The sequence below is a fragment of the Dendropsophus ebraccatus genome, chromosome 12, assembly GCF_027789765.1.
Source record: "Dendropsophus ebraccatus isolate aDenEbr1 chromosome 12, aDenEbr1.pat, whole genome shotgun sequence".
NCBI lineage: Eukaryota > Metazoa > Chordata > Amphibia > Anura > Hylidae > Dendropsophus > Dendropsophus ebraccatus.
Genome location: NC_091465.1, coordinates 22020225 through 22047225, shown reverse-complemented (window position 1 = coordinate 22047225; position 27001 = coordinate 22020225). Strand labels below are relative to the sequence as shown.

Here is a 27001-nt window from a genome sequence, read left to right as displayed (position 1 = left end):
AAATTCATCCCGTTTAAATTGAGCAATGCATTTTTCGATTGTTTTCAATGGGCTTTGCACTGTGCTTTTCAAACAGCGGAATTTACACCCGTAATTTTCCATCGCGGATCCACTTTCCGCCAAAAGAAGTGACTTACCAAATAGACACAACTTTGAATGTAAGAATAATTACATGCTTTGTATGGTGTAAACTAGGAAAATCCACAATTACAGCTCAGTATTTTTCAAATTGAAAAAAAAAATTTTCACAGCAAATTTTACATCATTATTTCTTAAACTGTATATAAAGGGATTTAGCAATGGTGCAATGATAGTATACATGAGCGACATAAACTTGTCCACATTTGTACCATAACTTGACTTGGGCCTCAGGTACATTACACTACCAGATCCAAAGAATATAGTCACAACTATAAGATGAGAGGCGCAGGTGGAGAAAGCTTTCTTAGTTCCGGTTGTGGAATGGTGCTTTACAATCGTCCAAATGATCTGTACATATGGAAGAACTGTTAACATGAAAGCACCTATGACTAAAAATATGACAATTAAAAAAGTAGCAATTTCATTAAACTTTGTGTCAGTACATGCCAAGGCCATAATAGGCGGAATGTCGCAGTAGAAATGGTTGATTTTATTAGGTCCGCAGAAGGGTAAGGAAAACGTCAGAAAAGTCTGTATTGTGGCAACCACAAAACCAATGATCCATGAGCCCACAATAAGCTTAATACAAGCTCCTCTGGTCACGATGCTGTTATATTTTAATGGGTGACATATAGCGTTATAGCGATCATAAGACATGGCTGCCAGTAAATAACATTCTGTACTTGCTAGTAGTAAAAAACAATACATTTGTGAGGTACAACCATAGAATGTGATGGTTTTATTACCTGATAGGAGGTTTACCAGCATTTTTGGTGTAATTGTTGATATGTAACATATTTCCAATAATGAGAAGTTGGCGAGAAAAAAGTACATGGGGGTATGAAGGTTTGTACTGAATCTATAGAGGACAATGAGAAACATATGTGCAGACAGAGATATAATAAAGATACAAAGAAATACAGCAAATAGGAAATACTGCAGTTCTAGAACATCAGAAAATCCAACAAGAATAAATTCTTTCACTGTTGTATAATTCCCTCTACTCATATCAAGTATTAACGATAACCGATTACTAATGTAACTCAGACAATCTGAAATGTATCAAGATTATGGTCATTTTCCAATATAGGTCAGCCGTCTGCTCCTCATTATTCTCATTTTTCAATGTCAATAAAAGGACAATAGTTTTTGTCCCTTTTACTTGGTCTGGTCTTCTAAGACATTTTTCCGACAATCAAATAAGTAAACCTCACATGTTTGACGCTACTAACAGATTTAAGTCTGGTTATGGAATATTCCTTAAATTCCAGGGTAAACTTTAGAGGACTCAAGCTTGAACTATAAGATGGAATGCAGGAAAACAAAAATAGGTGGTTATGTGCACAGACTGGAGGATTTGTAAGTGTTTTTGGCCATAAGGCTACAATTAATAATTAAAAAAATAGAACAAACAATTTTAGCATTGCTTCCTTTTGCAATGTTTCCAGTAGTTCACTATGAGCAGTATTCCATATAGTCTTCAAGAGTGACCATGAGTGACCAAAGTATTTTCATAAATGATATCACAATGTTTTTCTGTTCACTCTTTACACCAACTGTTGAGTCTTTATTGTTTTCCCTTGAGCTGGCTCAGACTTTGGCTATGTTCACACTATGTTTAACAGTGTCCGTTGCATAGCATAGCATTCAGAATGTTCCTGCAGCCGATACCTCTGTATCGGCTGCAGGAACGTTCTTTTTGTGCAGCCGCACAAAATATTGAGGTAAATGGCTAGTTGATTTGCAGGCACACCCAACGGTGCCCGCAAATCAATTAGCCATTCACCTCAATGTATTGCATTGAATGGGCAGCTATTAATTCTTGACGCTGTTTGTTGGACGGAAAAAACAGGCATAAACATTATTTTAACACTCGTTCTAAAAAACGATTGTTAAAATGTGTGTACATACAGCGGGCGGCATTGCATTGACTTCATTATAGTGCTACCCCTGCAGTAAAGAACGGATGCTGGTTCTATTGCAATCAGCGTCCATTCTTTACTTAAATATTGTGGGAACGTTGTGGTAACATAGCCTTAATCTGACTGATAAGTCATGGTAAATTTACACAGAACGATTATTGTTTGAATTCTTGCAATAACGATCGCATTTGAGCGATAATCAGCTCATGTAAACACAGTGAATGATCAGACGGCGAACTAGAAATCGTTCATTTTGATCTTTCAAATGTTCTCAAATTGTTGGTCATTCGCTAAAAATTCGAAGATCGCTTTGTGTAAACAGTCTTTCACCGATTCCCCCTATGTATGAGATGGGCTTAAGCGATCTTAAACAGATCGCAATAACGATTTTTTCAAACGATACATTGTCATAAAAAACACATTGTTACTTCGAAATCGTTAAACGATCGATTGGGCGAATTATCGCTCTGTGTAAGAGGACCATAAGCCTTGACCCAATTATCTCAGCAAGATCAAGGATTGGGGAAAAAAATTATAATAACAACAATAATAATAATAATAACAACAGATTTTCGGTTTTGAAAATGTTTATAAATATATCCAAACACATTTTTAAAATAACAAAAAACAATTACTTGTTGTGTAGATATTGTGGAAAAAAAACTTATGAGAAGAAAACATAAAAAAATTACTAGCCTTAACAATAATAAGAAGAAAAAGAAAAAGTACCTATCTCCTAAACAACGTTCCTTTTACTTCTCTCCCACCCGGTGTGATGCTTACCAGCCAAGGAAATTTTGGAATTAATTATAACCTAGGATATAAAGAATGAGCAACAGAAAATATACATTGGTCCAGAAAATTATGGTGATTTTTCAATTTTCACAAATCTATACGGAAACATTTATCAACACAAATAATCTTGTAAAAAATATTTATACATTTTATTTTATAATTTAGAGGTTATTAGAAATTTAGATACAGCTATAAATCCTCTAAGAAATTAGTGTTTCTTAGTAATTAGTAATTAATCTATTAATTATGACTCTTCCTCTTTGCCTAATCCAGTGCAAAAAAAAAAAAAAAGTTACTCAGTCTACCTTTTAGTTTCAGTTTCGATGATATTGAACTAAAGATTGCTCAACTACAGAAAGGTTTATGCAAAATAGAATCAAGTTTTAGAAAACTAGCTCCCCAACTATTCATCGCCAACAACTATAGGGTGCACCACTAGTAAAAAACACTGCAATAGAGAAACCCTGGCATGACTTGGAGACTTCTGTACACCAACACAACCCATCCAACTTGAAGTAGTTGGACCGATTTTCCCCGTCAGACTGGGTTAAACCCCAACGTCTAGTTGGGAGGCACACCTCAAAAGACTTCTATCTGAAATTGCAGTAAAAGGAGGCCCCGCAAACTGTTTACCATTCTAAGTTCTTTGCCTTAATTTTTGCTTGTCACTGAAAATTTTTTTTGCCCCTTCCAAGTGTCCGGCATATTGTATCAATTGGTTAATTCGAAACTTGTGAAAATTATTCTCTCTCTAAGTTGTAATGCAACAAAACAGAAAAAAAAAAACAAGAAAACAAGTGAATACTTTTGGAAGACACTATACAGTTATACCCAAGGGTCATATGGAACAGAATGTATATTTTACCTTTTTATCTGACTTTAGTCCTAGACAGCGTGCAACTCAATTTATTGCTCTTGCTAAATTAAAGAAAATAAGGTAATGTCTCTGCAGCCCTGAAATATTTCATAAGTTCTTTCCACTCGAACTTGAACTTTTATATATAGACACAAGCAGACAATGTTAATTGTGTTTTATCATGTTAGTTATTCTCACCAGAGATTACTAACACCAATGTCTATTTTTGAGCAACAAATTGTAATTAGGCCTCCAGGGTTTTAGAGATTCACTCTAGAATTGTCTATTGTGTAGTATATTATAATATCATGCATAATATAATACCTGTATATTAACCTCTTAAGGGTGCTGCCAATTTTGGCCCCCAGGTCAATGCCCCATTTTTTTTTATCTGATCTCATTAATGCTTTATGTTGTAATAACTTTATAATGCTTTTAGATATCCATATCCATTCACAACAGGGTTTAAGAACTTAGTTAACTCTTTAGGGGGTTTGTAGGAATTAAAGTAAGGGTGAAAATTTTGTTTTGCAAATTTTCAACTGTAATCGTATTTGGCTATGTTCATACATAGAATAACATGCATAGCAACAAACAGTGTTATACTACTGGATGCAGGAAGGTTATCTTTTTACTATTAACTTGCGGGCACCTTTGGGTGCACCCACAATTCAATGAACTGCCGTCGATTATACTCAACATTGTGTGAACAGCTATTGTTTCCGTTCTAAAGAACAAATGTTAAAATAACGAACTGAGAACACAGCGGGCGGCATTACATTAAATTCAATGCAATTCCGCTGCTGCAGGAAAGAACAAATGCTGATTTTATTTCAATCAGCGTCCGTTCTTTTGTATAAAACAACGTTGTGTGAACTTAGCCTTTTCCTGCACACAGGCCTCAGAAATAAAGGACTACCCTGTGGATTTATTTGGGGGTGTTTCATGCACCATGTTGAGGCTTCAAAGGAATTGAGGTGCCAAAAGACCACACTTATTTTTCTTTTTTTTTACCATCCGGGGGAGGCCACGACTATTCTCTGCAGTATCTGCCAGTGAAACATATTAGGTTTCACGCTCCCTAGAAGGCCCCCTCTATGTCCTCATATAGTGGTTAAGCCAAGGCTCCCATATAGTAGTTAGGTCCCATTTGTGTTTCCATATTGTACTTAGGCCCCCTTTGTACCCCCATATAGAGTAAGGCCCCCTCTTCTTCTGAGTGTGGTAGTACCTGATATGTAATATTGCAGTTTCGGCACACAGCATGGCCCAGGAGGAAAGAAGAGCCATTTTTAATGCAGATTTGGTTGGAATAGTTTTAGGGCAACATGTCACATATGCACTGCCCCTTGAGGTACTGTACCAGTATGTTGGAAACACCTGACAGATGACCCCATTTTTGAAACTATACCCATTGAGAGAATTCATCTAGGGTGTAATGAGCATTTAGACCGCATTTGTTGAGGAAAACAAAATTTTACATCTTTTTCTACAAATGTGTATGTTGAACTTAGGGGACATGGCGGATATGCACCCCAAAATTTGTTGTGAAATTTAAACTTCGTAAAGCAGTACCTTATATATGACAATAAACTGCCTTTGCCACACACAGCAGGTCTCAGGGTGGAAGGAGCACCATTTTTTGTTCAGGTTTTGCTGGATTGGTTTTAGGGAACCATGTTGCATTTGCACTCCTAACCCCAGTTAAGTGACCTAATTTTGTAAACTACACCCTTCAAAAGGTTAACTTAGGAATTATAGTGAACATTTTTACCCCATACCCACTGGTATTTTTCCAGTTGGTGCAAAGTGAAGTCTCTTTGGAAAATGTATCAGGGACCGTTTTATGAAAAGGCAATTCTGTCAGACACCGGACGGCAGGGACAAGACAAGACAGTGAGCCCTGACGCTGAACCCACCAACTGTCCCTACCTACTGTACTTGCCTCAAACGGCCCTAGGCAGCCATGGACAACCACGAAGGTGGTCCCTGCACTAGTATAGGTGCACACAGAACAAGACAGACAAACAAACACAATAAAGAATAGTAAACAATCCAGGTTATAACAGTCGGGCGGCAAAAGTACAAAATCAGAATCCAATAGGCGTAGTCAAAGTACAGGCAATATGGTCAAGGGCAGGTGGCAAGCAAGGAAGATCAAAGATACAAAGGCAAAGATCAGAAAACAGAAGACAGAAGCAGTCAGAGACAAAGTCAATTACCAGCAATAAGTGCACAGACTGGGGTTAGTTATATAGGAGGCCAGGATTCTGGTCCAGAACGTAATTGGACAATCCCCCTGATCTTCAAGCACAGACATCTGACAACAAAACAAATCCACTGGCAGGAAGACCTGCAAGTCACAGGAGAACCAAAACATAGATTAACCATGACATGTCCAGACAGAATTCAGCAGGTACAGTCGGGTGTGTCCACCAAACCAAGTGAGCAGATAAACCAGTGTTCAGACACTGCAAAACAAAACACAGAAACAGAATACACGAAAATCAGCACCTTCCCGGCCGCACAGCACAAGCCGAGGGGAGCATCACACTCCGCAAAGATACAATCCTGATAGGTTCTCTGTAGTATACGCTTGGCCAAACGTAGCTCTAAGATCTTCAATCTTTTCCCAGATACCTCTATTTATTTTGGTAGTCTTGATGTAGCAAGGCATTATCCCAAGACTACAACTGATTAGTTGGGGTTGTGTCTGCTGGAGGGCTCCTGCATGAGCAAATTGTCATTGACTTTGTGTATGTGCACTGCTGCTCCATTTAAACACTTGTAGGGATCTTCCCGGGGGATGGTGTGTTTTTTAGAACAACAGCTTGGCGTTTATTGGCAGCATAAACGGTCCAGAGAACATAAGTACAGCAACACCGTGCTTTTTAGAACAAAACAAAATAAAAAGGTCTTGCCTGTCTGGGCGCTTACTAACAGGTTTCTTCACCTATCTGACACTAGACAAACAGTGCGTCTTTCACCTGGATACCGCAGAGTATATATATGCTCCAGCAGCGTCTGTATTCACAGCTCCCACCAAACACACAGGCTGTTCACTCCTGGCTGAGAGCAAACACTGGATCCTCTGCAGGGCTTTTACCTTGTCAGGCTGATTAGGGTCAGAAACACCTGACCCCAAAACCTGACCTGGATCGGGGGGAGGGAATGGCAAGTCCCACTACCAAAAACCTACCTGCCATTCCATGTAAGTCCAGGCCCGGCAATAATAAATAATAGCTCAGCAGCATAATGTAACGCCCGGAGTAGTGGATCCACTGGACCGGCACCAGCGATGGCACAAACCTCACCAGGGAGCAGAGTCTAAGGGGCCGCTGGTTTTCACCAGAGCCCGCCGCAAGGCGGGATGGACTTGCTGCGGCAGGCGACCCCCAGGTCGCTACCCCTGGCTTGGTTGCTGGTGACGGCAGGCGAGGCGTGACAGGAGCAGGTACTGACAGTGGCATGTAAGCGTACCGCAGGTGACAGGCTGAACACAGGAACAGCAGAGAGACGGGAAGCAGGAACCAGGGACTAGGAGTAGGGACTGGGTAGCGGACAGGAATCAGGAACAAGGACTAGGGACCAGGTAGCGGACAGGTATCAGGAACAACAGGGAGCTGGGCCAAACGCTATGGGAAGCATGTAGAGGCTCTAACACAGGGGACAGGGCATGCTGGGATTTATAGGGAGTGATTGGGTGCAACTACCAATTAGGGGCGGACTGGCCCTTTAAATCTGAGACAGCCGGCGCGCGCGCGCCCTCGGCGGCGGGGACGCGCGCGCCGGCCGGCACAGACGGAAGGAGGAGCGGGACGAGGTGAGGCGCCCCCCGGGACCGAACAGACAGCAGCGCCGGGTCCCTGCACCAGGACCCCGGCGGCTGCCTGAGCTGGATGGCGGTTGCGGCGGCGTCCCGGAGCACGGGACGCCGCCGCGGCCATGACAGTACCCCCCCCCTTTGGCCTCCCCCTCTTTCTTGCCTGCAGGAACCCCTTGATGAGATCTTTATCCAGGATGTTAGCCTCGGGTTCCCAGGACCTCTCCTCCGGACCAAATCCTCTCCAGTCCACCAGGAAGAAACGTCTCCCTCTGACAGTTTTCATGGCCAGAATATCTTTAACAACGTAGACGTCGTCTGAGACGGCTTGTGGAACAGAGAACGGAGACTGATCGGAGAACCGGTTGAGGACCACAGGCTTCAAGAGGGAGACATGGAAGGCGTTCGGAATCCGCATAGTAGGGGGCAGGCGGAGTTTGTAGGTGACAGGGTTTATGCGTTTCAGCACCGAAAAAGGACCAAGGAATCGGGGACCCAACTTGTAGCTGGGAATCTTGAGTCGAACATATTTGGCCGAGAGCCAGACTTTGTCACCTGGACGAAAATTTGTGGCAGGTCTCCTCTTCTTATCAGCCTGGTCCTTCATGCGTTCTGAGGCTTTGAGTAAGGACTGTCGAGTTTGTTCCCAGATCGACTGCAGGTCAGATAACAGCTCCTCCACGGCTGGGACCCCAGAGAATGGAGAGAGAGGCAGAGGAGGACGAGGATGATGCCCGTAGACCACATAGAAAGGAGACTTGCCTGTGGAACTCGAGTCCAGATGGTTATAGGAGAATTCCGCCCATGGAAGGAGGTCGGACCAGTTGTCTTGGCGGCTGGACACAAAATGCCGTAGGTAGTTACCCAGGATCTGATTGACTCTCTCCACTTGCCCGTTAGACTGGGGATGGTAGGCTGATGAGAAGTCCAGCTTTACTTGGAGCTGCGAGCAGAGGGCACGCCAAAACTTAGAGACAAATTGAGAGCCTCGGTCGGACACAATGTGAAGAGGAAGTCCATGCAGGCGGAAGATGTGTCGGAAGAACAACTGAGCCAGACGAGGAGCAGAGGGTAGGCCAGGAAGAGCCACGAAGTGAGCCATTTTAGAGAAGCGGTCCGTCACCACCCAAATAACAGTATTGCCCGCAGATGGTGGTAGGTCGGTGATGAAATCCATCCCAATGTGGTGCCAGGGATGGTCCGGGACTGGCAAGGGCAAAAGTAGGCCGGCAGGTCTTTGACGGGGAGACTTATTCCTGGCACAGACTGCACAGGAAGCCACAAAATCCTTGACATCCTGGAGGAGATTGGGCCACCAGTAGTGACGGGAGATCAATTGCCCAGTCTTTTGAGTTCCTGGATGCCCGGCCACCAAAGAGGAATGCCCCCACTTCAAGATGCGTCTATGGAGCGCGGGGCGCACATAAGTCTTCCCGGGGGGCAGTCTCTGCAGAGCAGAAGTAGCAACTGGTACTAGGCGGTCGGGAGGTATTATGTGACGAGGAGATTCCTCTTGCCCCATGACATCGGATGCTCGGGATAATGCATCGGCCTTTAGGTTCCTCTCGGCTGGACGAAAATGGATGGTAAAGTTGAACCGAGAGAAGAAGAGAGACCACCTGGCCTGCCGGGGATTGAGGCGTTGAGCCGACTGGAGGTAGAGGAGGTTCTTGTGGTCCGTGTAGATGTTAACGGGGTTTTTAGCCCCCTCTAGTAGATGACGCCACTCCTCCAGTGCCAACTTAATGGCCAGGAGTTCACGGTCCCCAATAGTATAGTTCCTCTCGGCAGGGGAGAAAGTCCTAGAAAAGAACCCGCAGGTTCTGGTCTTGCCTGCTGTGTCCCTTTGCGAGAGAACGGCTCCTGCGCCCACAGAAGAAGCATCGACCTCGAGAGAAAACGGCCTGGAGACATCCGGGCGGACTAGGGCAGGAGCAGAGGCAAAGGCAGACTTGAGGCTATTGAAGGCTTGTTCGGCCTCTGGAGGCCAACGTCTGGGGTCCGCCTTCTTTTTAGTGAGAGCCACGATAGGTGCGACCAGGGTAGAAAAGTGAGGGATGAATTGCCGATAATAGTTGGCGAATCCAAGGAAACGCTGGATTGCTCTAAGTCCCACAGGGCGTGGCCATTGGAGGACAGCTGAGAGCTTGGCCGGGTCCATTTGTAGACCCTGGTCGGAGACGATATAGCCAAGAAATGGAAGACTGCGCTGATGGAAAACACACTTTTCAAGCTTGGCGTATAAATGGTTGGCCCGTAGTCTTCGGAGGACCTGACGCACTTGTGCCACATGAGTCTGCTGATCCGGGGAGAAGACCAAAATGTCGTCCAAATAGACAATGACGCAGACATAGAGGAGGTCTCGGAAGATGTCGTTCACGAATTCCTGGAAGACCGCTGGAGCATTACATAGGCCGAATGGCATGACCAGGTATTCGTAGTGCCCATCTCTGGTGTTGAAAGCGGTCTTCCATTCGTCTCCTTTACGAATACGGATCAAGTTATACGCTCCCCTGAGATCCAGCTTGGAGAAGATCTTAGCTCCACGAAGACGGTCGAATAGTTCAGGAATAAGTGGAAGAGGATAGCGGTTCTTAACAGTCACCTTATTCAAGCCCCGGTAGTCTATGCATGGGCGAAGGGAACCGTCCTTCTTCTGGACAAAGAAGAATCCTGCGCCAGCGGGAGACGTGGATTTACGAATAAAGCCCTTTTGTAAGTGCTCCCGGATGTAGGAGGACATGGCTTCAGTCTCGGGCACAGAGAGAGGGTATACCCGACCACGTGGAGGAGATGCCCCGGGAAGAAGGTCTATAGGGCAATCATAGACCCGATGGGGTGGTAGAGAGTCCGCCTCCTTGGCCGAGAAAACATCACCGAAATCTTGGTAGTCCTCTGGTAGACCGGCTAGAGGCTTGTCATTAGCAGGAGACCTCGTAGAGCACTTGGGTTGAGGAGATCTCAGACACCGGTTATGACAGTCCTGGCCCCAGCTGAGAACCTCCCCAGTTCTCCAGTCCAGCTTAGGGGCATGAAATTGCAGCCAAGGAAGGCCCAGCAGGATGTTAGAGGAGGAATGGCTCAACACATAGAAGGAGATCCTCTCCTGATGTAAGGCGCCCACCCGGAGGGCTAGGGGTGCCGTCTGGCAGTGCACAGTTTCGGTAAGAATCTCCCCCGTAACCGAAGAGATAGACCGGGGTTGGGCTAGCTGGATCATCAGCCGCCATCTTTGGACCAAAGAAGCAGAGATGAAACTGCCAGCAGAGCCAGAGTCGATGAGGGCAGAAGTCTGGAAAACTTGCCCTGTAGGTGTCTGGATGGAGACGGGTATAGTCAACCTTGGAGAGGTGGCATTCACACCTAGGGAGGCCTCTCCCACCGGACCTATGTGTGAGAGCGTTTCCCGGACGCTGAGGACGTTGGGGACATCTCTGCCGGTAGTGATCTGCACCACCGCAATAGAGACAGAGATTCAGCTCCATGCGGCGGGCTCTCTCATCAGTCGTCAGGCGAGCTCGTTCCACCTGCATAGGGACTTCTGGAGGCGACTGGAGTATGGGAGCAACGGGACTCTGGAACACCGGTGCCAGCCGAGGAAGGCGACGGGGCAGGCTCAGTCGTCGTTCCTGCCGGACCTCCTCCTCTCTCTCGGAAAACCGGTTGTCGACTCTGGTAGCCAGTAGGATAAGATCGTTTAGAGAAGGAGGAAGATCGCGGGCGGAGAGTACGTCTTTCACTCGGCTGGATAGACCCTTCTTGAAGGTGGCTATTAGGGCGGCCTCATTCCAGTCCAATTCAGCTGCCAGGGTGCGGAACTGGATGGCGTAGTCACCGACAGAGGAGCTCCCTTGTGAGAGGTTGAGAAGAGCAGTCTCGGCTGAGGTGGCACGGGCAGGTTCCTCAAAGACGGAGCGAAACTCGGCCAGGAAGGCCCGGAGATTGGCAGCAACAGGATCATCACGGTCCCACAGTGGCGTGGCCCAGGCCAGAGCTCTACCCTCCAATAGGCTGATGATAAAGGCCACTTTAGAGCGCTCGGTGGGAAACTGACTACTTAACAGTTCAATATGCATTGTGCATTGAGTCAGGAATCCCCTGCACAACTTGGGATCACCTCCATATTTATTCGGGAGGGCCAATCGGAGTCCCGAAGTGGTTGCAGGTGGTGGTGGGCGCTGGCCTGTAGTATGCTGCTGTAGGGCGGCAGTCAATTGCTGGATTTGCTGCGACTGCTGCTGGATCTGTTGAGCCTGTTGAGCGACCACTCTGGCGACGTCACGGAGATCAGCCACCTCACCGGGATCCATGGTTGGAGCCTACTGTAACGCCCGGAGTAGTGGATCCACTGGACCGGCACCAGCGATGGCACAAACCTCACCAGGGAGCGGAGTCTAAGGGGCCGCTGGTTTTCACCAGAGCCCGCCGCAAGGCGGGATGGACTTGCTGCGGCAGGCGACCCCCAGGTCGCTACCCCTGGCTTGGTTGCTGGTGACGGCAGGCGAGGCGTGACAGGAGCAGGTACTGACAGTGGCGTGTAAGCGTACCGCAGGTGACAGGCTGAACACAGGAACAGCAGAGAGACGGGAAGCAGGAACCAGGGACTAGGAGTAAGGACTGGGTAGCGGACAGGAATCAGGAACAAGGACTAGGGACCAGGTAGCGGACAGGTATCAGGAACAACAGGGAGCTGGGCCAAACGCTATGGGAAGCATGTAGAGGCTCCAACACAGGGGACAGGGCATGCTGGGATTTATAGGGAGTGATTGGGTGCAACTACCAATTAGGGGCGGACTGGCCCTTTAAATCTGAGACAGCCGGCGCGCGCGCGCCCTAGGAGGCGGGGACGCGCGCGCCGGCCGGCACAGACGGAAGGAGGAGCGGGACGAGGTGAGGCGCCCCCCGGGACCGAACAGACAGCAGCGCCGGGTCCCTGCACCAGGACCCCGGCGGCTGCCTGAGCTGGATGGCGGTTGCGGCGGCGTCCCGGAGCACGGGACGCCGCCGCGGCCATGACACATAACACTGCTGAGCACAGATGCCTCCTGGACTCACCATCTCACGCTACGTATTAACCTAGGTGAGATGTACACCCGCTCGAGCACTTTACCAGTGACATGTCCACATATCCCCCCCCTCTTTTTCAGACCGGAGGGCTGAGCGTATTGTCCCCACAGGCAGTGTACCCTAGATAAGGCGTCAGCATTTGCCTGTAATTTCCCTGGCCTGTGTTCCACCATGAAATTAAAGTTTTGGAGGAACAGAAACCATCTAGTCACCCTAGCATTTTTCTCCTTGTTTAATTTCATCCATGTTAGGGGGGCATGGTCTGTCACTAACTTGAATCTCCTGCCTAGTAAGTAGTACCTCAGGGACTCTAGGGCCCACTTCACTGCCAGACATTCTCGCTCAACAATGGCGTAGTTTTTCTCGGCCGGGGATAGCTTCCTACTTAAGTACATCACCGGGTGCTCCTCGCCATTCACGACCTGTGAGAGGACGGCACCTAACCCTGTGTTAGAGGCATCTGTCTGTACTAGAAACTCTCGCCTAAAGTCAGGGGTAACTAGCACAGGCTGTTGGCACAAGGCAGACTTAAGGCTTTGAAAAGCCTTCTCGGCCTCTGGAGTCCATGTCACCATTGCGGACTTCGCACCCTTTGTCAGGTCAGTTAGCGGGGCTGCAATTGAGGCAAAATTCGGTACAAACCTTCGGTAATAGCCCGTAATACCCAGGAACGCTCTGACCTGTTTCTTTGTGAGGGGTTGAGGCCAATTCTGTATTGCCTCAATTTTATTTAGTTGTGGTTTCACTAACCCCCTTCCAATAATGTAGCCCAAGTATTTGGCCTCCTCTAAGGCTAGTGCACACTTCTCTGCATTGATGGTTAACCCTGCATCACTTATGGCATCTAACACCGCCTGGACCTTACAGAGGTGACTTTCCCAATCCGGGCTAAAAATGACCACATCATCGAGGTAGGCAGCGGAGTAATCACGATGTGGTCGCAGAATCAAGTCCATCAACCTCTGAAAAGTGGCAGGGGCTCCATGTAACCCAAATGGCATCACTACGTATTGGAAGAGCCCATCAGGGGTGGAGAATGCAGTCTTCTCTCTAGCCTCAGGAGTGAGTGGGATCTGCCAGTAGCCCTTAGTGAGATCGAGGGTAGTTATGTACCTGGCATTACCCATCCTTTCTATCAACTCATCTACCCTGGGCATGGGGTAGGCATCGAACTTGGAGATCTCATTTAACTTTCTAAAATCATTACAGAACCTCCAAGTTCCATTGGGCTTTGGGATTAGCACAATCGGGCTAGACCACTCGCTCTGGGACACCTCAATGACTCCTAGGTCAAGCATACGTTTTACCTCGGATGATACCGCCTCCCTCCGTGCTTCTGGTATCCTATAGGGCTTAAGGTTTACTCTGCTTCTAGGCTCAGTTTCAATATGATGACTAATGAGATGCGTACGCCCTGGTAGGTCAGAAAACTTGTCTTTATTTTTCTGCAGGAACTCCTTAGCTTCCTGCTTCTGGGACACTGATAGGGTGTCACCAATCCTGACCGGAAGGATTGGTGGTGACAGATGACCAACAGGCTTTGTCGCCACCAAGGATTCCCTGTCTTTCCAGGGCTTGATCAAGTTTATGTGATAAACTTGGAAAGGCTTCCTTCTACCGGGTTGGTGCACCTTGTAGTTGACCTCACTGATCTTCTCTACAATTTCATAGGGACCCTGCCACTTTGCTAAGAATTTGCTTTCTACCGTGGGAACAAGTATGAGTACCCGGTCACCTGGGCTAAATGTCCTGATTCTTGCAGAACGATTGTAAATTCTGCTTTGGCCCTGTTGCGCCCTCTGGAGGTGTTCCCTTACTAGGGGCATTACAGTGGCTATACGGTCCTGCATTTGTGCTACATGCTCTATAACACTCTTGTATGGGGTGGACTCACTTTCCCATGTCTCTTTCGCTATATCCAACAAACCCCTAGGGTGACGACCATAGACTAATTCGAAGGGAGAGAACCCTGTGGACGCTTGGGGTACTTCCCTAATAGAAAACATCAGGTAAGGTAGTAAGTGATCCCAATCACGACCATCCTTTTCCACCACTTTTTTTAACATATGTTTCAGGGTTTTATTAAACCTCTCCACTAACCCGTCTGTCTGTGGGTGATATACAGAGGTACGTAGGTGTGAGATTTTAAACAGTTTGCATAGCTCTTTCATCACCTTTGACACAAATGGGGTACCTTGGTCAGTCAAGATTTCCTTGGGGATCCCCACCCTGGAAAACATATAAAACAGTTCCCGTGCAATTGTTTTAGAGGCAGTGTTTCTTAGGAGTACAGCCTCAGGATAGCGGGTCGCGTAGTCTAACACAACTAGAATGTACTGGTGTCCCCTAGTCGACTTTACAATGGGACCCACCAAGTCCATTGCGATTCGGTCAAAAGGTACCTCTATGATGGGGAGTGGGACCAAAGGACTGCGAAAATGCGACACTGGAGCGCTAAGCTGACATGTGGGGCACGACTCACAGTATTTTTTTATGTCAGCATAAATCGCAGGCCAATAAAACCTCTGGAGGACTCTCTCCTGCGTTTTATCTGTCCCCAAGTGGCCCCCAAGGACATGATTATGGGCCATGTCGAGTACCTGACGCCGGTACGGCTTAGGTACCAGAAGCTGTTCCACAACCTCATCATTAATTTTTGTGACTCTATAGTAGAGATCATTAGCCATAGAAAAATGTGGAAACTTTCTCTCAGCTTCTGGTTCCTGAGGTACCCCATTCATAACAGTGACCTGCTCTCTCGCATTTTTGAGAGTGGGGTCCTGTAATTGTGCAGTACCAAAATTATCCCTAGACACCTCTAAGTCTGGAACATTCTGCTCAGTGGGAGGAGCCTCTTCCTCACCAGCCAGCACCTGCAAAGGAAAAGCATCATTTTCATCCTGTACATTTTTATCATTTACCGTGGGTAATGCAATAGACTTAGGGGTCTCCTCACTCCTTTCAGGGGATTGTTGTTTTCCCCATAGAGCCCAGAACAATGGAAAATCACGCCCCAATATCACATTATGCATAAGGTTTTTAACCACACCCACTTCATATTGTACAGTGCCTAGTTCAGTCCCGACATTAGCCAGTACTATAGGGTAAACCTTTGTATCACCATGTATGCATACCACGCTCATATGTCTTTTTGGCACAAAGTCCCCAGTCACCAGGCTGGCATGCACCAAGGTGACAAGGCTTCCTGAGTCCAGCAACGCCTTAACAGGGAAGTTATTGACAGTAATGTGGCAGACTTGCGGTTCAGTCTCTAGTCCAGTGACCGCAACAAAAGACGGTTCCGCAAATAGCGACTGACGCCGGCTAGCGTCACACTCCATGGGCTCAGTGGTAAGAGGGCAATGGGCAGACATATGTCCCGTCTCATGGCATCTCCAGCACTGGATAGGGCCTGGTCTCCTTGGCAGGGAGTCCTTTTTAGGGCCACTTAGCCACCGGGGACCACCACCAGTCTTTTGCCCCTGAGACGCCTCCTGAGCGCTCTTCCCTCTATCAGCACCCCTCCACACTCCCCCAATAGATGGAAGTCTCTTACTAGCTGAAGGCACAGGTCTCGCACTCCGGGGAGGTGAAGGTGCTGCAGGAACATCACGGAGGTAGTCCTCAGTCGCCTGGAACCTCTCCACAAGGTTGACAAGTTCGTCGGCACTCTTAGGGTCGCCTTGTCCCACCAAGCGTTGCAGATTAGCAGGAAGTGCGCGGAGGTAGCGGTCCATCACGACCCTCTCTAGGATCTGTGCAGGAGTAGAAGTGTCTGGCTCCAACCATTTTCTTGCCAGATGAATCAGGTCATACATCTGGGACCTCGCTGATTTGTCCAGACTGTAGCTCCAGTTGCGGACCCTCCGGGCACGGACAGCAGCAGTAACTCCTAGTCGGGCAAGTATCTCTGCTCTTAGCCGAGGGTAGTCCTTGACCTCTTGCTCACTGAAGTCACTGAAGTCAGCCTTTTGAGGTTCACCTGTTAAATAGGGAGCAATGACCTCTGCCCACACGCTCAAAGACAGTTAAGTAGGCCTCAACATCGTCATCAGCAGTCATCTTTTGCAGCGCACGCTGCACAGCTCTTCTCACAGACAAAGTCTCTGGCGCGGCTGCTGCCACCAGCTGGGGATTAGCACCTGCAGACGCCTCTTGCTTTGCTATCAGGTGCTCAATAAGTTTCTGTTGTTGAGCCATCGCTTGCTGATGTGCAGCCATTGCCTGTTCATGGCGCAGATTAGCGTCTCTCAGAGCCTGTTCATGGCGCAGGTTAGCGTCTGTTAGAGCCTGTTGTTGCGCCCGATTAGCCTGCTCATGGCGAAGGTTAGCGGCCGCCTGATCCTGTTTAGCGGCTGCCTGAGCCTGTTGTTGTTGCAAACTCACTTGCATTAACTGCTTCATCATCTCCTCCATGTTGCTTGACTGTTTTTGGAGTGAAGCAGCAGCCTTCACCCAGGACATATGCCGCTGTAGCCAAGTTGATGCACACCGTTGCCCCTAGCAACCGTTTTGCCCGCTCCGCAGCACCAATTGTAGGGATCTTCCCGGGGGATGGTGTGTTTGGACACAGTTCACAACAGACTTGGCTTTTTAGAACAACAGCTTGGCGTTTATTGGCAGCATAAACGGTCCAGAGAACATAAGTACAGCAGCACCGTGCTTTTTAGAACAAAACAAAATAAAAAGGTCTTGCCCGTCTGGGCGCTTACTAACAGGTTTCTTCACCTATCTGACACTAGACAAACAGTGCGTCTTTCACCTGGATACCGCAGAGTATATATATGCTCCAGCAGCGTCTGTATTCACAGCTCCCACCAAACACACAGGCTGTTCACTCCTGGCTGAGAGCAAACACTGGATCCTCTGCAGGGCTTTTACCTTGTCAGGCTGATTAGGGTCAGAAACACCTGACCCCAAAACCTGACCTGGATCGGGGGGAGGGAATGGCAAGTCCCACTACCAAAAACCTACCTGCCATTCCATGTAAGTCCAGGCCCGGCAATAATAAATAATAGCTCAGCAGCATAACACTGCTGAGCACAGATGCCTCCTGGACTCACCATCTCACGCTACGTATTAACCTAGGTGAGATGTACATCCCCTCGAGCACTTTACCAGTGACATGTTCACACACTATAAATCTGACAACCATATCGGAATATAGCACCTGGCTATCTGGAGCATTCTCATATTGTGTTAATGAAGCTGCAGTTTAATTTATATGATCGGTCACTATCACAGTGGTCAGACTCCCACCAATCATCTATACCCTGGATATGTAAATTGTAATTGTTGGGTAGCCCTATTAAAAAAAAAAAAACTTTTGTATTTGTGCTGCTATATTCTGATAGCCATATAGAAAATAGAAAAATTGTCCACCTTTTCTCTATTTTTGGCGTAGTGTGAACATAGCCTTAAACTGCAGAGTCTAGCACCAGTCTAGTCTCTGCAGTTGCAGCGGGAGCATGCTGCTTCTGAGCCCGCTCATTTGCCAGGGTATCAGGTGAATCGTCTCAGTGTTGTGGTCTGGAGAAACATTTTCCTAGAATCCTCTAGAACTTTTGATGATCATACCACAGTCCTTTAGAAGTGACCAGTAAAGGGACCTGTTAGCTGACCAACGGCACTCATTTCTTCAGAAGGTTTTCCCTGACCACAGTGTCATCTTTCAAAAGGACAATGCTCTGTGTTATTGAGTTCAGATCACTAGCGAGTGGATGAAGGAAAATGACAATAAAATTTCACTACCTTGGCCAACAAACTCACCAGACTATAACCCCATTGAATGTGTTTGGGCTTTGCTGAAATGAAGAAAAAAAAAAAAGTCCACCATCTGACAGAGCTACTGCTACAGGCATGCGTTGAGTTGAGTATAATGGATTTTCATCACCTTGTGGAATCTGTTCCCTAATGTCTGTGAGATGTGATTGCCCCAAAAGTTGGGCCATCTCATTATTGAATAGATGTAATGGACGTTGTTTGCACGGACATCAAATTAATGTTCATTTGCATTGCTTCTGCAATTGACATGTTTCATGTATGCAATATCTTGCTATTTTTTTTTTACCCTGGTAGAAAGTTTTTATGTCATTTTGCATTTTGCTTTGTATGTTGCAATCGAGTGCTTTATATACTCACAAAAGGGGAAAGTGCAAAATTTCAAGCCACACCTGTATTATTTTTTTGTGAATATGCTGTTTTTAAGAATTTGATATTGAAAGCCAGGTTTTACTCTAATTCTACATGGAATCCTTTCTTCTCGCAATGATTGCATGAGTTTGTTCCAGTATTTTTGTTTAGTATTTTGGTCAGTATTTAGCAACCAAACCCTGGAGAGCTAAGAAGGCTTTGTTCACACACACTGTTGAAATTTAGTGGATGGCCGCCATTTAATGGCAAATAATCCCTATAAATTTTCCCCATTGTTTTAAAATAACGTCCGTTATTTGCCATGAAATGGTGGCCATCTACTAAATTATACAATGTGTGTTTTCTGTGTTTTCAATCCACTCCTGTTTTTTTCCCCAAAATATTGACCAAAATACTGAGCAAAAATACTGTGTGGGAACATCACATCACATTAATAAATTACATTAAGTACAATTTTTAATGCCCATTCTAAAGAACGATGTGTGAATGCAGAGGGCGGCATTGCAGGAAAGAACAGGTGCTGATTCCTCCTCCTCCTCCTCCTCCTCCATGCATTTAGAAATATTAGATTGTTTGTATGCTGTGAATTGAGAAAAAATATAATATATCATGGCCGTGCTGTTTCCATGCTGACAATCATTTTTTTCACAGCTAATTTCACTTCAGTATTTCTTAAACTGTATATAAAGGGATTTAACAATGGTGCAATGACAGTATACATGAGCGATATAAACTTGTCCCCATCTGTACCATAACTTGTCTTAGGTCTTAGATACATTACACTACCAGATCCATAGAATAAAGACACGACTATTAGGTGAGAGGTGCAGGTGGAGAAAGCTTTCCTAATCTCTGCTACAGAATGGTGCTTTACAATTGTCCAAATAATCCATGAATATGAAACCACTGTCAATAGGAAAGTGCCTACGATAACACATAGGACAATAAGAAAAGTGGCAATTTCATTAAACTTTGTGTCCGTACATGCCAAGGCCATTATAGGTGGGATGTCACAGTAGAAATGGTTGATTATGTTGGGTCCACAAAAAGGTAAGGAGAACGTAAAAAGAGTCTGTACTATGGCAGCCATCAACCCAATAAACCATGAGCCCACAATAAGTCTCACACAAGCTCCTCTATTCATGATGATGTTATATATTAATGGGTGGCATATAGCGTTATATCGGTCATAAGCCATGGCTGCCAGTATATAACATTCTGTACTTGCTAGTAGCAGGAAGCAATACATTTGTGCGGCACAACCATAGAATGCGATGGTTTTATCACCCAATAGGAGGTTTACCAGCATTTTGGGTGTAATCGTTGATATGTAACATATTTCCAACAATGAGAAGTTGGCAAGAAAAAAGTACATTGGGGTATGAAGGTTTGTACTGAATCTATAGAGGACTATGAGAAACATATGTGCAAACAGAGATATAGTAAAGATAGAAAGAAATACAACAAATAGAAAAAAATGGAATTCTGGAACATCAGAAAATCCTAGAAGAATGAATTCTGTTACCGTCGTATGATTCCTTCCGCTCATATCAATGATCAATGATAATCTGTGACTTAAATAACCAAAACAAATATAACATGATTGTAAAAACTTTTGTATGTGGCGCTGCTCTCTGATCCAAGTTATGTTTTCCTGTATGCATCTGTCAATCAAGTGACATCACTTCCTGTCTCGTGACCGTAAAGATTCAAGGATTTGTTACGTTACAAAAGAAAATTTAAGCCTGTATAGTTAATAGCCTGCAAAGCCAGAAATAAAACTGCTGAAAAGATAAGTAAAGACTAAATTCAGCTTTCTCTTGTCTTGAATGACCAAAACGAATAAATTAAAGGGGTAGTGCGGAGCTAAGAAATTATTCACAGAATAACACACATTACAAAGTTATACAACTTTGTAATGTATGTTATGTCTGTGAATCGCCCCCTTCCCGTGTCCCACCACCCCCACACGTGTACCCGGAAGTGTTGGTGCATTATACATTACCTGATCCGTGTCGCGCATGTCCGCCATCTTATGCCAAACGTCATATTCGGACGGACGGCCGAATCGCTGCCGCCATCCCTCCTCTGCCCCGTCATAACTGTGCTCAGCTGCGATTGGCTAAGCACAGTTATGCTCAGCCAATCGCGGCTGAGCGGCTGATGAAGCGGTCATAGCGCGAACATAACTATTTAAGGACAACCAGGACCAGTCATAAAGTAATACTTAAAGGGGTACACAAGCCATTTAAAACTATTTATGTAATGCTGGGGTTTCATAGAAAAGAATAGCTATCCTATTCTTACCAAACCATGCTCTTCTGGTGTCGTCTTTGGGTTCCCCCCCCCCAACGTTCCAGCAACTATTTCCGAGATGTACTCATCTTGGGAGTTAGAGCCCACTTAGCTAATCATTGGCTGTGGTGCTTTCCCACTTCAGTCAGTGATTGGCTGAGCGGGCAGTCACTGCCGTGATGAGCTGGTCTTAGAAGTAGCTGCTCAAGAGTTCAGCAAGGGACATGAAGACACCTGACATTGCGGCAAGTCATGGAGTAAAGCTTTCAGCCAAGCATTTCTCCTGGCTCTAATGATTGATGAAGATCTGAACACCCAGACCGATTATTACTTGTGATATATCTCTGTTGCTTCCCTCTGCAGTGATATCAGAAGAATATTAACCCTTTCCCACATGAGGACGTAACTGTACGTCCTCAAGTGGGTGGGGGCGTTCAGAGCGGGGCCGCGCGGCGACCCCGCTCTGAACCGTCGCGGTCCCGGGTGCCGGGCCCGCGGCTATTAGCGTGCACGGTCTGTACCCGCTAATTAAGTCCTCAGATGCAGCTGTCAAAGTTGACAGCTGCATCTGAAGACTTCAGAGCAGCTCTTCCCTGGTGTCTAGTGGGGAGATCGCTCCCCCGTGACGCTATCAAGGAGGAGCGATCTCCGTGACTGGTCATCAGATACAATAAAAGTTATACATGTTACATATCGTTGTAATCTAACGACCTGAGGAACATATATAAAATGTCAGTTTTTCCATAGGACACACAGCATAAAAACGAAGCCCCCCCCCCCCCCCAAAGAAAAAAATATATATTTTTTTTTTTCCAATTTCACCGCGCATATAATTTTTTTCTGGTTTCGCAGCATATTTTATGCAAAAATTCAGCCTGTCATTTCAAAGTACAATTAGTGACGCAAAAAGAAGGGCTCATCTGGGTCTGTTGGTGTAAAAATGCAACTGCTATGGCCTTTTAAGCACAAGGAGGAAAAAACGAAAATGCAAAAATGAAAATTAGCTTGGTCCTGAAGGGGTTAAAGAGGAGACAGCCTGCAGGTGCACCCAAGTGTAATTTACATAATAGCTAAATAGAAAATTTCTCAATAACAATGCTAAAGATGAAAAGAAAAGAAGAAAACTACTTTCATTCTGAGCATCCCGTGCGCTATAACAGTTTTTATCTCTACAAAGTGAATGATTTGACTGAAATGTGCTTCTTAATTCATACAGACTATATATATTACAATTATTTTCAGTTCTTTCTTTCCACCAATTGGTGAACCCTTTTACTTTTTCCTCCCTAAAATACTTATTGGGAGTGGACCCAAGATCACTGAAGCAATCTAGGCACCAGTGCAAAACCTATAGTCTAAAACTATGGCATGTCTATAGTACTGGTCTTACGAAGCAACATAACTTTCAACCCGCTCAGGCTCTAAAGTTCAAATAAGACTACATCCTCTCTGCCAATGACTCACATTTAAAAAATTTACTATTTTACCAGTCAACTAGTATTTAATCCAAAATGTATTGCCACCTTTTCTTTTCTTCTAACAATAACAAAGTATCTGCCTCCAGATTAAGAATAATATTAATTTAATAAAAACTGGGACATTATATAGACCAGCAGAAACCAATAATTGTGCTTATTAATGTTAATTATTCTCAGCGGATATAACTGTCTGTTCCTGTGCGCCAAATAATGGAATGTCTACAGAGTTTTAAAGAGATTTATTATAAATCTGTCCGTTAAACAGTACATTTGGAATGTCTTTAGACCTTTGCTAAATACATATTTCGCTTAATCCCTTGCCTCTTCAGGTGCTGCGGTGACAGGCTTCCGACCCCCCGCTAGAGCACCTTATATGTACCTGATCGCTCCAGGTTCCGCTTCTTGAGACGGTCCAGTAACGGAGATGTCAGCGCCCGAAGTCCAGCGCGCGCTCCTGAGATGAGTCCAACGCTCATAGAGAATGACGGAGCGTCGGACTCAGTCATTCTCTATGAGAGCTGGACTCATCTCAGGAGTGCGCTATCAGGTAAGTATAAGGTGCTTTAGCGGGGGGTCGGGAGCCTGTCACCCCGGCACCGGGGGTGACAGGTCCTCTTTAAGAACAGAATACTGACAAAGTTTACCACTCGATTTCCAAATTGTACAAAAAAGAGTGAGAGAGAGACAAACACAGAATTAGAAAAAAAGTTTGCATTGTTCAGTGTAGCACTATTTGGTAATAAAAGAAACACATGTTTGTGCATTTTTATGTGAAGATCCTTCTCGTATTTCATTTGGAAAGATGGGCAAGGTCAGCTTCCTTCATTTTATTTCCCCTGTTTTGAAAGGCAATTTTCTGCCATATTCTGCCCCTTCACAGCCAGAGGAGTATGTATCTCCTTACAGTGCAAGGATCTGCAGGCCCCTGTGGCAGGGAATGGGCAGACAAAACCAGTAATCCACTCTTAAGGAGAAAGATATTGCCGCAACCTTTGGATTTCCAGAGTTGTGTATCACTGAGCTTCATCTTTCCAGAATGAGCAAAACACTGTGCAGTTACGATTTTGTAATAAATTTGTAATAAATGTGCGCAGACTCAGGGAATGGTGCAGAAAAGAGTTCCTGGGAGCATGATGGTGGATCTGAATCCCTTCTTTCCCTGGAGGGGCCAGGCTGTGGGGAAGGAGGCTGAGCTGTTGGAGCAAGGGTTCCACTCCCTTGGGTAGCGTAGGTGGACTGCGTGGAAGACTGGGTGGTGGATAAGTTACTGGACACATTTTCCGTTATCCACGTGATCATCTGTTCATACTCCTGCGGTTTCAATATCGGTCTACCATGAGACCCCGTAAGTTGGGCGAAGAAGCTAGGGAGTGAACGTCTGCAGTGTGCCATTGCTACCTCCTCAAAGGGTGCTGCTGTTTCACCCTGCCCTGAACCACGGCCTCTGCCAGCTGCATCGCTTGGAACCCCACGCCCTCGTCCTTGAGCCTTACCCCTGGGGTTCACCATTTTATGGACACTGCACAGTATGGAGCTTAGATATGCCTTGAGTAAGAAATTAGAAAATATACTAGTAGTCCCACTAGTTTTTGGGGGGCTGGGAGATACAATCTGTTGGTGGCTGCACCTATACACTCTGTGACACCCCCTTTACACTGTACAAGCAGTAGTGAACTTAGATATGGCATGAGTAAGAAAGACAGAAATCTGGAAATATACTAGATGTCCCACTAGTTTTTGGGGGACTGTGGGATACAATCTGGTGGTGGCTGCACCAATACACTCTGTGACACCCCCTTACAATGAGCAGTGAAGTTCTATGCAGGTGTACTACAAATCACAGCAATACAAAGTAGTACAGCAGCACCACCAGCCACAAAATCATAAGAGTACTGAGCACTTCTTAGGGGTCTGTATGTAACACCTAATGTCCCCTTTCTGCCAGCAGCCGATCACCCCAATGTGTGGTAGCTGTACTGCAAGTTCCAGCCAGCAGTCTGTAGTAATAAAATTTAAAAACAATTTGAAGCCCTTGCCTACTGGAATGCTGATTCCCTCCCTAATGCTATCCTTGACCAGCAGCAGCTCTGTCCCTAATCTCTCACAGCATACGTCTGAAGCGAGCACTACCGGCTGTGATTTTTATATGGCAGGGTCATCTGATCTGGCCAACCAATTGCTGCTATCGACGTGCATGGGTCCCACGTGATCGCAGGATGTACCAAAGAGTCTCCTGCATGTTTATTGGCTGAGAAATAGCGCCCAAACTTACAGGAAACAGATTTTCTCGAGTATCCCGAGATGTTCATCCTAGTAATGAGTACCATCAAGTACCTTAATACTCAAACGAGTACTAAGCTTGGACGAGCATGTTCGCTCATCACTAGTCTACACTAATTTTACCTCTTAAAGTCACAGCCTTTTTTGCTTTAGGTTTTTTTATTTTTAACTCCCCACCTTCTAGGAGTCACTATTCAACTTTCCATCTACAGAGCCTTATAAGAGTTTAATTGTTACATGACCACCAATTGAACTCTCAAACAATTCATTCTCATATCTATTTAGAGGCTCACAGGATTCTATTATTATTATTATTCCCTTTGCAAATCAGAACTTAAATTTACGCCCTGCTCCGAGTGGGAGGCTTTAGAGAGGGGTTGGCGGTGACCCCGCTTTGAACCGCCGCAATCTCGGCTGCTATCTGCAGCCGAGAGCCGCAGCTATTGGCGGGTTGAGTCCGACCACTGCGCCCGCTAATTAGCCATTTAAATGCAGCAATAAGAAAAGCCCATCCCTGTTGTCTAGTGGGGGAGAGTTCCCCCCACGATGCGATTGCGGAGGGGGGATCCCTTAATCTTACCTGGCCAGTCCTCAGCGTCGCACTGACGCTGATCACGTCGTGGTAATTCACAGATCTGGGTTGCAGCAGCCCAGAGCAATACATATCTAATCGATCAGTGCATTATAATGTACACTACTGTTCAAAAGTTTGGGGTCACCCTAACAATTTAGTGTTTTCCATGTAAAGTCACACTTATTCACCACCATACATTGTGAAATGAATAGAAAATAGAGTCAAGACATTGACAAGGTTAGAAATAATGATTTGTATTTGAAATAACATTGTTTTTACATCACACTTTGCTTTCGTTAAAGAATCCTCCTTTTGCAGCAATTACAACATTGCACACCTTTGGCATTCTAGCTATTAATCTGTTGAGGTAAGCTGGAGAAATTGCACCCCACGTTCTAGAAGCAGCTCCCACAAGTTGGATTGGTTGGATGGGCACTTCTGGCGTACCATACGGTCCAGCTGCTCCCACAACAGCTCAATGGGGTTCAGATCTGGTGACTGCGCTGGCCACTCCATTACCAATAGAATACCAGCTCTCTGCTTCTGCTGTGAATGGTTCTAGGAAATCTTCAATTTCTTAGCAATTTCTCGCATGGAATAGCCTTCATTTCTAAGAACAAGAATAGACTGTCGAGTTTCATATGAAAGTTCTCTTTTTCTGGCCATTTTGAGAGTTTAATTGATCCCACAAATGTGATGCTCCACAATCTGCTCAAAGAAAGGTCAGTTTTGTAGCTTCTGTAACGAGCTAGACTGTTTTCAGATGCGTGAACATGATTGCACAAGGGTTTTCTAATCATCAATTAGCCTTCTGAGGCAATGAGCAAACACATTGTACCATTAGAACACTGGAGTGATAGTTGCCGGAAATGGGCCTCTATACACCTATGTAGGTATTGCACCAAAACCCAGACATTTGGAGCTAGAATAGTCATTTACCACATTAGCAATGTATAGAGTGTATTTGTTTAAAGTTAGGACTAGTTTAAAGTATTCTACACTGATTTCTATGCGTTGTCTATTTAATGCAAGTGTAAAAAAAAAAAAATGTTTTTATTAATAAAAATCCCCTTCCCCTAATAAAAGTTTGAATCATCCCCCTTTTCCCATTTTATAAATAAAAATGAATAAATAAATAAATAAATAAACATATTTTGTATCTCCATTTTTTCCAGATAAAAGCACGGTAAATGGCATAAACGCAAAAAATCCTGCCAAAGTGCAAAATTGCTTATTTTTTTTTTTTAAATGTCACATGAAATCCAGGAAGAAATGTAAAAAGTTGCATATACTGTACGCAAGCAAGGTACCAATAGAAAGTACACATCATGGTGCAAAACAATACACCTCATACAGCCCTTTAGACCAAAGGATAAAGCGTTATAAGGATAGTAATAGAGCAATTTTAAACACTTTTTATTTAATTACATTTTTTTTAAAAGCAGTCAAAAACAGTCAGGTAAAATAAAAGCTATATAAATTACATATTGTTGTAACCGTACTGACTTGAGGAACCTAAATAACATGTCAGTTTTACTATAAGAAGAATGGTGTTAACACTAACCCCCCCCCCCCCCCCCCCCCCCCAAAAAGAAAACAAATAGCTTTTTTGTTTTC

At 45.4% G+C, this 27001-nt stretch overlaps 2 protein-coding genes across 2 annotated transcripts; both read right to left on the bottom strand.

The window, feature by feature from the left end:
* Positions 1 to 207: 207 nt before the first annotated feature.
* LOC138768653 (olfactory receptor 10A3-like) lies at positions 208 to 1149 on the bottom strand. Its single transcript, XM_069946606.1, has one exon. It carries the CDS (start codon positions 1147 to 1149, stop codon positions 208 to 210), a length of 942 nt encoding a protein of 313 aa, XP_069802707.1.
* Positions 1150 to 19364: 18215 nt separating this feature from the next.
* LOC138768652 (olfactory receptor 5A2-like) lies at positions 19365 to 20306 on the bottom strand. The gene has a single exon (XM_069946605.1). It carries the CDS (start codon positions 20304 to 20306, stop codon positions 19365 to 19367), a length of 942 nt encoding a protein of 313 aa, XP_069802706.1.
* Between the last annotated feature and the right edge of the window lie 6695 nt (positions 20307 to 27001).

Excerpts from the sequence above, each read along its gene's own strand:
- LOC138768653 (XM_069946606.1), bottom strand. The coding sequence starts at position 1,149 with ATGAGTAGAGGGAATTATACAACAGTGAAAGAATTTATTCTTGTTGGA.
- LOC138768652 (XM_069946605.1), bottom strand. The coding sequence starts at position 20,306 with ATGAGCGGAAGGAATCATACGACGGTAACAGAATTCATTCTTCTAGGA.